The sequence below is a fragment of the Canis aureus genome, chromosome 5 (assembly GCF_053574225.1).
Source record: "Canis aureus isolate CA01 chromosome 5, VMU_Caureus_v.1.0, whole genome shotgun sequence".
In the NCBI taxonomy this organism is placed as follows: Eukaryota; Metazoa; Chordata; class Mammalia; order Carnivora; family Canidae; genus Canis; species Canis aureus.
Genome location: NC_135615.1, coordinates 14,135,534 through 14,148,480, shown reverse-complemented (window position 1 = coordinate 14,148,480; position 12,947 = coordinate 14,135,534). Strand labels below are relative to the sequence as shown.

Genomic DNA, 12,947 nt, shown 5'->3' with positions numbered 1-12,947 from the left:
AAGCAGAATTAGATTAGTTCACTATAAAGGACTGGACTATAGAATTTACTGAGGTAGAAATCAAATTTTTTTTTATGGACAACTTCTTTTCCCAGCACTATGTATAAATGATCAATTATTCCCCCCTGCTGTATATTACTACTGTCATTCCTATACATTCACAGGTATGTTTCTGGGCTTTCTATGGTTAAGGATTCTATTGACCTATTTGTGTATTCCTTCACCTTTGGTTTTTAAATTTACAGAGAGTTTTAAAAAATACAAATAAAATTTTAAACTTAGAGCAAAGTCAAAAATTTGTAGCAAACACCTGTGTAACTATCATCTAGATTTTACATTCACTAACATTTCACTATACTTTTTTTGTCATGTATCCACCATATCCATTACTCTATCTCTCCATTGTTCCATCTTCTTTTTGGTATGTTTCCAATTAAATTGCAGATATCAGTACAAACCTAAGTACAACACTATGCTTTATTTTATTTTTTTAAAGATTTTATTTATTTATTCTTGAGACACACAGAGAGAGAGAGAGAGAGAGAGAGGCAGAGACACAGGCAGAGGGAGAAGCAGGCTCCATGCAGGGAGCCTGACATGGGACTCAATCCCAGGTCTCCAGGATCAGGCCCTGGTCTGAAGCCACCCGGGCTGCCCTACAACACTATGCTTTAAAAATAGTTTCACTGTTATCGCAACTGAATTTCTCAATTGTATATCTCAAGAATTTTGATATTTAAAGTAATTTCCTATTAAAACTATGAAAAATGAAAAAGATAGAACCTCAAAGACTTGCTTAGCCAGGTGTAAATGGAGCTTATGCCCCTCTCAAACCTAGGGTCTTAATTCTAGACCAATCCAAGGAGGGGAGCTCAGATAACTTCACCCTAATTATCTGGGCCCTGGGTCTTTAAAACTGTGGAATACTTATAATTTCAAAGATTTAGCTTCATGTTGTCAGAGGAGAAAATTTAAACATCTCTGAGAGTAGACAATTCCCTTGTTCTCCTACTTTTAGAAAAATAGGTTGATGGACATTTTATTAAAGATGCTATTTTGTAATAAAAAGATCAAAGAAAATGAGGAGCAATCCTGTTCTCACTAATATTTCCAACACTTGTCTTCATTGTGGGAGTTATGACCCTGAAAATTATTACTTCATCAGAATAATGTCTCTTTCCTAAATATGGATTTGCTTCTTCTGTCCTTGAAAATTATTGATTATTTATGCAGATATATATAAACAAGATGTGTTCTTGTTTGAAATCAAAGTACCTGGCATACAATATTGTACTCAATAAAAGTTAATTATTATTAATAAAAATACTGGCCTTCCATACAGAATGGAAGCTCAGACTCTTCATATTTTGATATAAAAAGAAGTGAGCTCTTGCAAGCCTGAAACATTAGACCTCTTAGTTACAGATTACTACAGAGCATTATTGCCCTGGGTAATGTTTATGGTTATTTAATTTTCCAAAATAGTGAACGCTAACTAGCAGGATATCATTGGTTAGGGATTCCTACTTGAGGTTAAGCAAATGGACAAAGGAAAGCTTTGAGGGGTGGATAGAGGATTATGGGAAAAATATGGAATACCCCTGATTTCCCACTCTTCCAGCTCCCAATATCTCCTCTGCTTTCCTTACTTAGATGCTCTAGCTTTCCATCTCAAAATCTCTCCTTAGGAGAGCTTTTAAACTTAGTCACAATGAGGTACAAACTACTTTAGACAGTTGGAAGTATTAGCCTCTGCCAGGGATACTAGCATTTTCACTGGGCTTCAGTTTTAATTTAACCTCTCTAGGGATGTTTGCAAGGGACTAGGTTGGTAACATAAATGAACAAAACAGCCAGATCTTGGACCATAGGGTCTGGTGGAGACTGTGTAAAAATTCAATTTTTAAAAAATTATTTGCTAAATAAAACATGTCGGAGGATCAGATTCAGTTGGTAGCCTGCTGGTTTATAACTCATTAGTTAAAAGAAATTCTGTAAAATTATAATTATTATCTGGTGGGAGGCTGAAAATAGTATGTATGTGGGGCTTTCTTTCTCTTTCTTTCTTTCTTTCTTCTTTCTTTCTTTCTTTCTTTTTAGTGTGTGTGTGTGTGTGTGTGTGTGTGTGTGTGTGGAGGGGGCAGTGACGAAAGGGAAAGGGTAGCAAAAGCAAAGGGCTTAATGGTTTTTCCAGGTACACACGTGGTTCTTTGTGGTTCCCTACTCTTAATCACTGGGAAAAGCCCACGTTTGCAAGACCATGTACCTCTGGTTTCAAATTCCTATGGGGTGTAGCCACTTCCTTGCTGCAGAATCTTGAGCAAGTAAGTCACTGAAGCTCTGCAATTTACTCATCTGTCTAATGAGACTGATTCTTACCCTTTGGGCTATTGAGAGGGTTTAATGAGATAACATGTAAAATGTCTGCCACATTAGGTAGTACCCAGCACGTTTAATCAATGGTTGTTTGTTGATTCCTAAACTTGTCAGTAACCATAGTAAATAGCACATAAATTTCACCTTTTAATGTGGGATGCAGGCTTTAAAACAAATGCTTAGATAAGGAAGCATCCCATATAATATGTGGTCACCTCAATCATGTGTGTGCACAGACACATTTTATTTGTCAACACATGTGAATGAAAATAAACTCCACTTCCCTTGAGATGTTTCTTACAGTGGCATCTATTAAAAAAAATAACTTCAGGGTGCCTGGGAGGCTTTGTCGGTGGGGCTTCCACCTCTTGGTTTCTGTTCAGGTCATCATCTCACGGGTCATGCATGAGATTGAGCCCCGTGCTGGGTTCTGTGCTCAGCAGGGGGTTTGCTTGAAGATTCTCTCCCTCTACTCCTATGTTCTCTCTCTCTCTCTTTCTCTCTCTCTCTCATGAATAAATAAATCTTTAAAAACAAAATAACTTCTATGGTTATTATGAAAACCAATTGGAATGAATTCTAACAGGAAGAGAAGGGTACCCACCAGTAGCTCATTTGTGACATCTCTCCAGGCTCCTATGGTTTCTTTCTTTCTTTCTTTCTTTCTTTCTTTCTTTCTTTCTTTCTTTCTTTCTTTGATTGTACTTATTTAAGAGAGAGTGAGAGAGTGCATGAGGCAGGGGGCAGGGTTAAAGGGGAGGGAGGGTAGAGGTAGAGGGAGAAGCAGGCTTCCCACTAAGCAAGAACTTGATGTGGGATTCAATCCCAGGACCCTGAGATCATAACCTGAGCCGAAGGCAGATGCTTAACCAACAGAACCACCCAGGCACCCCTCTTAGAGTTTTCTTAACTTGTCCAACTCAATTCTTCTCTGTAAGCAAGGATAATATCCTCTCCTTCTCAGAGACTGGAGGAATTAAAAGAGATGATGGGTGTGAGCACTAGCTATTTAAATTGTCATTGTCTTTCTCCAGTGTAGTTTGAAATCACCCCTGTCAACCCACTAGCTCTTTGTTCAAACTCTGGCCTGTTCTTGCCTGGACTTCTGCAATTGTCTCTGTGCTGATCTCATCTCCAAACCATTCTCTACCCTGCTGCTAAAATGATTTTCCAAAACTACTTACACAACAACTTAAGAGACTTTCAACATCTTCCCATTACCTCTTTTATGAAGGTATCATTTACATACAATGACATTCACACTTTTAAAATGTTTGATGAATTTTGGTCATTGTGGGCAATCCTGTAACCTCCACCACAAGGGTTTCTTTCCCCCCCCCCCAACTGCTCCTTTGCAGGTGATTTGCTCTCTCCATCCCCACCTCTAGGTAACCATGGAGATTTCTGTCATTATAGTATCTTAGAATTTTATATATTTCTTCCCATTCTTTTTCAAAAATTAAACTTCAAAATTTTAGGTTTACAGAAAAATTGTGAAGCTAATACAAAGTATTTTTGTGTATCCTGCTCCCATCCCCCATTTTCCCCTATTACTAATGTCTATCATTTCTATAGTGTATTGGTTATAATTAACAAACCAATATTGATACATTATTACTAACTAAATTCCACACTTTATTCAGATCTTCTTAGTTTCTTTCTTTCTTTCTTTCTTTCTTTCTTTCTTTCTTTCTTTCTTTCTTTCTTTCTTTTTTTTTCTTCCTTCCTTCCTTCCTTCCTTCCTTCCTTCCTTCCTTCCTTCCTTTCTTTCTTCTTTCTTTCTTTCTTTCTTTCTTTCTTTCTTTCTTTCTTTCTTCTTTCTTTTTAGATCTTCTTAGTTTCTACCTAATATCTTTTTTTCTTTCTAGGATCTCGTCTAAATACTACCTTACAGCTAATTATTATATTCCTTAGGCTTCCATTGGCTGTGACAATTCCTCTCAGACTTTCCTTTTTGGGAGGGGACCTTGACAGCAATTCCCTTAAAAAAAAATTGTCAGGTACATCTTAATTTTAATTAGGGTCTACCAAGCCTCTAATAGCGCCATCCTACCTGTATTAGCTTGCTAGGGCTGTTGTAACAACATACCATAGACTGGGTGGGTTAAACAACAGAAATTTATTTTATCATGATCTGGAGATTAGAAGCTCTAGATTAATGAACTGGTTTCTTCTAAGGCCTCTCTCCTTGGCTTGCAGATGGCCACTTTCTCCATGTATCTTCACATGGTCTTCGCTCTGGTTGTGCACAGGCCTGGTGTCTCTCTCTGGGTCCAAGTGTTCTCTTCTTATAAGGATACCAGTCAAATTGTATTAAGAGACCACTCTAATGGCCTCGCTTGAACTTAATCACCTCTTTAGAGACCCTATCTCCAATGCAGTCACATTCCAAGGTAGGAGGGTTGAGGCTTCCTGTGTGAATTTGAAGGAGCACATTTTAGCCTCTGGTGGTCTTATCTTTCACTCCTCTTCAAGCCACAGCCCACATTCCTCACTCCCCTTCCCAGCAGTCTCTCCAAATGTCCCATGTTTCAGCAGCTCTTCAATCATCTTAGAAACCAATAAAGATGACTGATGGGGAAAACATGTCACTTATGCCCTGTCCCAGCCACTAGTCAGTGGTGCGTTGTCACTTAGGACTGCTTAAGAAATGGCTTTATTTATCTCTTTGTAAGAAGAGGAACTTCCGTATATAGAATTACCATTCTTCTAGTTTGCCAAGCCATGGAAATGTAACCAACTATTCCCTTGAAAGTGTTAACTTCTCAGTCTGCCTCCAGAACAGAGAAGAGTATGAAGCTGCGTGGGAAGTAGGAGGAAGGGAAGATTTGGGGCACTTTCTAGGAGTGGGTGATGTCCATGGTGGGAGATCAGGGCAGTGACATAGACATGGTTACACATTTTCATGGCCACACACACCCTGGCAACCCTGGGTAACATACCTTGCTGAATATCATTCAAAATTCCATGCTTTAGAGGAGGGACTGGGAAAGACAAATTCTCAGTTTTCCCTTTGACTCATTCCTGGCACCCCTTTCTGGTTTTACCCCAGGGCCACTGTCCCAGATGCCTCATGGGAATTCCATCCTGGCCAAGGATTGGCTGCTTTGACAGCACAAGGGTCATGCCCAGCGGGAAGCTTTTCTCTTTATTTTTTTTCAAGTTTTATTGAGAAATAATTGGTATATCACTTTATAGGTTTAAGGCATACAGCATGATGGTTCAGTTTACATATACTGTGAAGTGATTACCATAATAGGTTCAGCTAGCATCCATCTTCTATAGATATAATAAAATTTCTTTTTAGAAAGATAAAGAGAATAAAGGGGGGAAAATTTCTCCTTGTGATGGAATTCTTTGGATCACCTCTCTTAAGAACTTTCCTACATGTCACACAGCAGTATTAGCTACACTATCATGGCGTACACTCCGTCCCCAGTGCTTGTTTGTCTCATAACTTTCACCTTTTCTTACCTTTTGATCACCTTCCTCCAACCTTCAGCCTCAAGATTTACTCTTTAATTCACCCATCCTGAAGTCCAGAAGCACAATCCTTAATCAACTTCTCATAGTTTGGGACGCCTGGGTGGCTCAGCAGTTGAGCATCTGCCTTTGGCTCAGGTCGTGATGCTGGAGTCCTGGGATCAAGTCCCGCATCGGGCTCCCTCCATGGAGCCTGTTTCTCCCTCTGCCTATTTCTCTGCCTCTCTCTGTGTGTCTAATGAATAAATAAATAAAATCTTAAAAAAAAAATAAGGTGGATATTCTCTATCGTAAAAAAAACTTCTCATAGCTTCATTCATTCATTCATTTGTTTATCTGTATGCACATGTAAAAGATATGTACCTCTCACTAGTACAGTGGTGTCCTCAGTACAGCTGGTATAGTAATGTTGGTCCGGTGAGTACCCATGGCTAGAAATGGAATTTGGGAAGTTGGGTTCCAGAGGAGGTACAGCAGAAGACAGAAAATATATGGAGCAAAGAGCAGAAATTTGAAGGTTGCTACTTCCAAACTAGTTGATTAAGAAACTATCCTCCTGGTTGCCTGGGTGGCTCAGTAGGTTAGATGACTGACCCCTGGTTTCCACTGGGATCATGATCTCAGGGTCATGAGATTGAGCCCCACATGGGGCTCTGTACTGTGGGGAGTCAGCCTGAGATGCTCTCTCCCTCTCCCTCTGTCCCTCCCTCCTAGTCCCTCCCTCCCCCCGCACCCCCGCCACACACACATGCATGTGCTCTCTCGCTCTCTAAAAAAGAAAAAAAAAATATCTTCCTGGTTGCATCAGATTTGCGGTATTCAACATAAATGTTAAACTTTACTAGGGAAAAAGCAGTTGGAAATTTGGTATAATGCAGTAACTCTTACAATGGTGTGTGTGGTAAACATATTCAAGTGCGACTTTTCTGAGGGTCTATAAACAGTTGTGGTTTTCTGTCAAACATGGTTTGCGATGTATTTTGCTCTCAAGAAACATTTTTAAACAGTTGCTTCTTTGAATAAAAACTTAATAAATAACAGTTTGCAATTGATAGAATGAAGTAGTGTGTTTTAGTACTAGAGAAAACCGTTAATGGAATACAAGATTCTGTGATTTTTGTTACTTGATATTTTGACACTTTAAATGTATATCGGGTGGGGGTGCCTGGGTGGCTCAGTTGATTAAGCTCTGCCTTTGGCTCAAGTCATGATCCCAGAGTCCTCTGATAGAGCATCACACATAGGGCTCCCTGCTCAGTGGGGAGTTGGCCTCTCTGTCTCCCTCTGCCTTTCCCTTTGCTGGTGCTCTCTCTCTGTCAAATAAATAAATAAAATCTTCAAAAAAATGTGTATAGCAAACAAACAAACAAAAAAACAGTAAAACTGGGGCACTGGCTGGCTCAGTGGGTAGAACCTGCAACTCTCTATCTCAGGGTTGTGAGGCCAAGCCCCACACTGGGCACAGAGCCTGCTTAAAAAATAAATAAATATACACAAATTTAAGAATAGTAAAACTAACATTTAGCACATGAGAAATATTAAAGATTAAAGTGTTTTATTTCTTTATGAAAATTTATCAAGAATAATTTAGATAGTGTTTGCCTTCTTGTCATGAACTTGCAAGCCTGGGTGAACTGCCACATCCCTAAGCTAGAATCAATATGCAACATTTTATGCTTTGTGCTTTTAATGTGGTGTAGCGCCTCTATGAATTCCTTTACTGTGAATTTTTTGCTAGCCTCACTTCCTCTGGGACCTCTTTATCTTTTTCATCGCGACCTCTTTCCCCATTTAGTTGTCTTCACTGAAGTCCTCTGGCTGTATCTCTGGAGGCATCCGTGAGAACACAGTCACCATTCCTGCTGCTCGCTCTTCTTCTGTAACTCATGTGCTCAATCCAAGTTTCACTTTTAGCTTTATCACTTATTGCTTCTTTGTTACACTTTCGTCTTTGTTGGCCAATTCCTTCTAGTACTCATTTTTTTTAAAGGATTTATTTATTTATTTGAGACACAGAGATAAAGAATGTGCAGTGTGCTGGGAGGGAGAGGGCAGAGGGAGAGAGAGAGAATCTCAAGCAGACTCTCCGCTGAGGGTGGAGCCCCACACAGGCCTCAGTCTCATGACCCTGAGATCACCACCCTGAGGTGAAATTAAGAGTCGATGGTCTTACTGACTGAGCAACCCGGGCACCCCTCTGTTGCCCATTTTTGTAAAATGACATATGAGTTTGATTGCTGGGAGACGAAAGGATTACACAACTCCATACTTTGCTGTTTGTGCAAGAACTGAACAACAGATGTGCAAGGACTGATAACTGATAGACTCGGAGCAAAGTGGTGTCATGACCACCAGTTGTATCACACATCTGCTACGTGCATAGAGATCTGTGGACTGAACACCTGGTAGTAGTCGCTGCATGCAATTGCTCCACACTATAAAGTATGGTAACTGCAATTTGAATTATGTTGCTGGAGAACTGGTGTTACTTACCTAAACCATGGTAACCGAAATTCATGCACGTGGGAACCACAAAGTGGGGGCTGCTTGTAGAGACTACTATGGGGAAGCCTTCCTCTTAGACACAAGTTATATTTAGCCACTTTATAGAGTGCTTTGGAAACGTCACACTGAAACATTAAGCACCATGTCAGTGAGGATAAATAGAGGACATATAAGGAAAAGAAGCTATAAAATGGCAGTGTTTAGGCAGATCCTAGTATGTTGCTGGGTGCTCATGGAACAATTGAAACAAGACAGATCTACTCCGTGGAACTGCTACCAGTAATTATTGTTATTGTTGCTACCTGTCTTTTTTCAATTTATCTGAGAACCAAAGACCGTGACATATCCAGGAATATCTAGATATTAGATAGCCAGAAGAGTGGAAAGCACTTAACATCACAACACTGTGTATTTAAGGAGCCATTTCTAGAATCTTGTTTGCTCTGTTAATGTAATGAATGAATGGTATATAGCATCTCTAATGGAATGATGATTATTCTCCCTTCTCCAGGGGTGAGGTTTTAATTATTAATTTAAAAAATACTGCAAGATCTCAGTGTTAGTTGGAAATTTTCTTTAGGAAATATAATTAACTTCAAAGCCACTAATTTCTCAAGGTCTTTGTCTAGGAAGATTTTGTGTATCACACAGGCAGGAAGAATCTATAAATAAAATCTAAATCCTTTTAAAAAAAACTTAGGTCTATTTTGCCTTGAGAACTCCTTGACAGCTCTGTAGAAGCTTCCTTGCACTATATAGTGGTGTAAGATGCCTCTTTGAAACTTTTTCTCTCTCTTCTTTGCTTAGGGTCAGATTTGTGTGTCTGGTGAGTGAGTGATCCTAAGATTTCCTAAGCCCCCTCCCCACTTTCCCGTACAACATCATTTTCCTTAATAAAAACCTTACACATTTCATCCCATCTTGGCATCTGCTGCTCAGTGCATCTAGACTGACACATCTTCCTAATGGCATTTCTATTTCCATTTTCATTTCTATTCTCTTAATTTTCCATGAGCCTATGTCAGCCCATTATAAAACTGGAAAGAATGTGAAGATTTTGGAGTTTCAACCATCTGGAAGAATTTTACTCTAATCATAAAGGGTTTGAAGCAAGCACTCCCATTAGAAAATACTACAAATATAAAAAGACAAATATTTTTAATAAGGCAAATATAAAAAGACAGCTGCGTGCTTAGAGATTTGGGAAACATGGAGATGAGTGGGGTTTTTTTTGTTTTTTTTTTTTTAGCAGTTCCCATACTATGTTGGTATCAAAACAACGTGCGTGTGTTTAATGCAGATAACTGGTTCCTCTCCTCCACTCCACAAGATCTATGGAAACAATCTCCAGAGATGGGGCCCAGGAACACTCACTTTTTACAGAACTTATTTTTTTTAATAATAAATTTATTTTTTATTGGTGTTCAATTTGCCAACATACAGAACAACACCCAGTGCTCATCCCGTCAAGTGACCCCTCAGTGCCCGCCACCCAGTCACCCCAATCCCCCGCCCTCCTCCCCTTTCACCACCCCCAGTTCGCTTCCCAGAGTTAGGAATCTTCATCAGAACCTCTTTTGTTTTTTTAAGATTTTATTTTTAAACAATCTTTATACCCAATATGGGGCCCGAACCCACAACGTTGAGACCAAGAGTCGCACCCTCTACTGACTGAGCCGGCCAAGTGCCCCTCACAGAACTTCTTCATGATTCTAACTTACAGCGGTGTTTGAGAATCATTGAACACTGCTTCTCTGTTGCTCCAGAAGTTCTTTTCCTGGGAGTAATAATAATTCAAAAGCTTCTGACCAGTTTTCCCTCTTCCTTTTACTGTTGTGTCTCCTTATCCTTGTGTCACCTGATCCTTTGTAACCTGAGATTTTTAAGACAGCTGAAGTAGAGAAAAACCAAGTTTTTCATTCTCATTTGTTCTCGAAAAGCTGTATATTTATCTAATTGTCTTAAATGCAAAGGTAAACAAGGATGAAGAATCACATCTTTATTTAACTATGTCTTCAGATTTCTACAAACAGATTTCTACATCAGATTTTCCTAAGGTGAAGCCCACATGCATGTATTTTCAAATAGTTTGTGCACACCACTGGTGCTTTACTTTGAACACATCACGCTCTACAGAAACGGTGACTCTGGGTTCTAGGAATGGATTCACCTTCATATCTCTTCACAGAGATTGCCACATTTAGGATCTTGGTAGAAGTGGAAAAGGAGAGGCAAATTCTAGCCAGTTTCTGTGTTGACTGTTGGATTTAGGTGGATGACTGGTAAGGCCTCTAGACCCCAGACTGTTCCTGGGTAGGAGGAATGGAAAGTCACCAGCTCGGTAGACAAGAGGCAACAGTTTTCCATCAACCTTTCCTTCTAACTCAAGAAAACTCATATGTTGCCCAAGAAATATTCCTAAATTTAAAAGCTTTTAGTATAGTATATAGTTCCTTTTTTAAAAAAAGTGTGAGCTCTCACATTAACTTAGTCTTTCGATGAGAGGAACAGTTTTCAGTGTATTTGTAAGATTTTTTTTGAAGTAATTTGCAATGGCTTGACCCCTTTTAGATAGTAAACATCCATGATAGTACTACCACCAGAGCAACCTGTCTTAGGGAAATCTTTGGTTATCACACTCCCTTGCTCAAAAACCTTCTGTGGTTTCTTGTTGCCTTAGGTCAAGCACAGATTTCTCACATGGAGAGGAGAATGCCTATCTCTGGCGCACATCACTGTATTTGGCTGCCTCTGCCAGTGCTGAATTCTTTGCTGACATTGCCCTGGCTCCTATGGAAGCTGCTAAGGTTAGAATTCAAACCCAACCAGGTTATGCCAACATCTTGAGGGATGCAGCTCCCAAAATGTATAAGGAAGAAGGCTTAAAAGCATTCTACAAGGGGGTTGCTCCTCTCTGGATGGGACAGATACCATACACCATGATGAAATTTGCCTGCTTTGAACGTACTGTTGAAGCATTATATAAGTTTGTGGTTCCCAAGCCCAGAAGTGAATGTTCAAAGGCAGAGCAACTGGTTGTAACATTTGTAGCAGGTTATATAGCTGGAGTCTTCTGTGCAGTTGTTTCTCATCCTGCTGATTCTGTGGTATTGGTGTTGAATAAAGAGAAAGGTAGCAGTGCTTCTCAAGTCCTTCAGAGACTCGGATTTAAAGGTGTGTGGAAGGGACTCTGCCCATATCATCATGATTGGCACTCTGACTGCACTACAGTGGTTCATCTATGACTCTGTGAAGGTCTACTTCAGGCTCCCTCGCCCACCTCCACCTGAAATGCCAGAGTCTCTGAAGAAGAAGCTTGGGTTAACTCAGTAGATTGATCAAAGCAAATGTGGACTGCATCTGCTTGTTGATCAGTGTTGAGAAAAGTGCAAGAGGAACTTTTATATATTTGACAGTGTAGGAAATTGTCTATTTCTGGTATAATTACTGTAGTATTCTTGCCTAAGGCAAGAGTTTCAAACCCACTGGTGAAATAAACCCAACTATTAATGAAAAAAAAAAAAAAAAAAAAAGCCCAGGCTGCTGTAGCTCTGTGGGAGGGAGGGGGCCTCTCCTGGGGGAGGAGAAGGGGTGGCTTGTACCATCCTGAACCAACTAGTCCTCATCCCGCTCAAGCAGAAACCCTGGAGAGGGGGTCTATTTAGCCATGGCCCATCGCCTGCCTCCCTTGACCTGTGTAAATGCTACAGCACTCAATAAAGTGGACTCTGAAAAAAAAAAAAAAAAACCCTCAGACCCCAGACCCTCTGCAATATATTCCCAACCACTTTTGTAGGTTTTGCTCCTTCCACTCTTATATGTACCCCCATTGGGCCTGCTTTCTGCTTCCAAATGTTCGGTGGCTTCCCGCCTGCATGTCTGTGCCCTCCGTGTGGTGTGCTCTTCCCCAGCATCTCACTCCGCTGATTCTACAAGTACGGGTTATGTGACTCCCATAGTTTCTGGATGGCACCCTGTGGTACTTTGCTGCAGTATGCTTTATAGTAGCATAAAGTGAGTATTTGTCATACTTGGTTATATTTGATTGAAAACTCTTTGAGATCTGCAATAATTTTTTATCCAACCTTTAGCTTGCAGGGACCAGCACACTGCATTACCCAGTTTGTTCAGTTAAGTTGAATACCTTCAAACAAAGCCTTCAACCCATTGTGATAGCATCAACAAAGGCCTTGAGATTCTTTACTTAAGTGTCAGTTCTTGAAAGTATCTGGTAATTGAGAATGATAACTCTAAACTTATTATTAGGGTAGTTGAACACAAAAACAAAAAAAGAAAAAGGAAGACCAATACTTTGAGTAACTACTGTATACCATACATTATTATGTCTTTTATATCATTCTTTTACTCATTCAAACAGATATTTACTGAGTACCCAGCACTCTGCTAGTAGATGGGAAACAAAGATAAAAAGTCATGATTTCTGTTCATAAGGACCTAACAGTCTAATTACAGCAAGTACATCAATGAATTCAGCATAACATGATGAAAGACATGGTAAATGGACATATGAAGTACTTTGGAAATGCAGAAACTAGGTAAATAAATTCAATGACGTTGGCAGC

At 39.8% G+C, this 12,947-nt stretch overlaps 1 protein-coding gene across 1 annotated transcript in view; it reads left to right on the top strand.

Moving 5' to 3' along the window:
- LOC144313287 (solute carrier family 25 member 3-like) overlaps nt 1-11,897 on the top strand; it is a 35,379-nt gene extending 23,482 nt beyond the window's left edge. The window contains 4 exon segments of the mRNA XM_077896427.1: nt 7,655-7,738; nt 10,636-10,646; nt 11,045-11,554; nt 11,556-11,897. Of these exon segments, the coding sequence (XP_077752553.1) occupies nt 7,655-7,738; nt 10,636-10,646; nt 11,045-11,554; nt 11,556-11,697 (747 nt within the window). The 3' untranslated portion in view covers nt 11,698-11,897.
- Nucleotides 11,898-12,947: the final 1,050 nt, after the last annotated feature.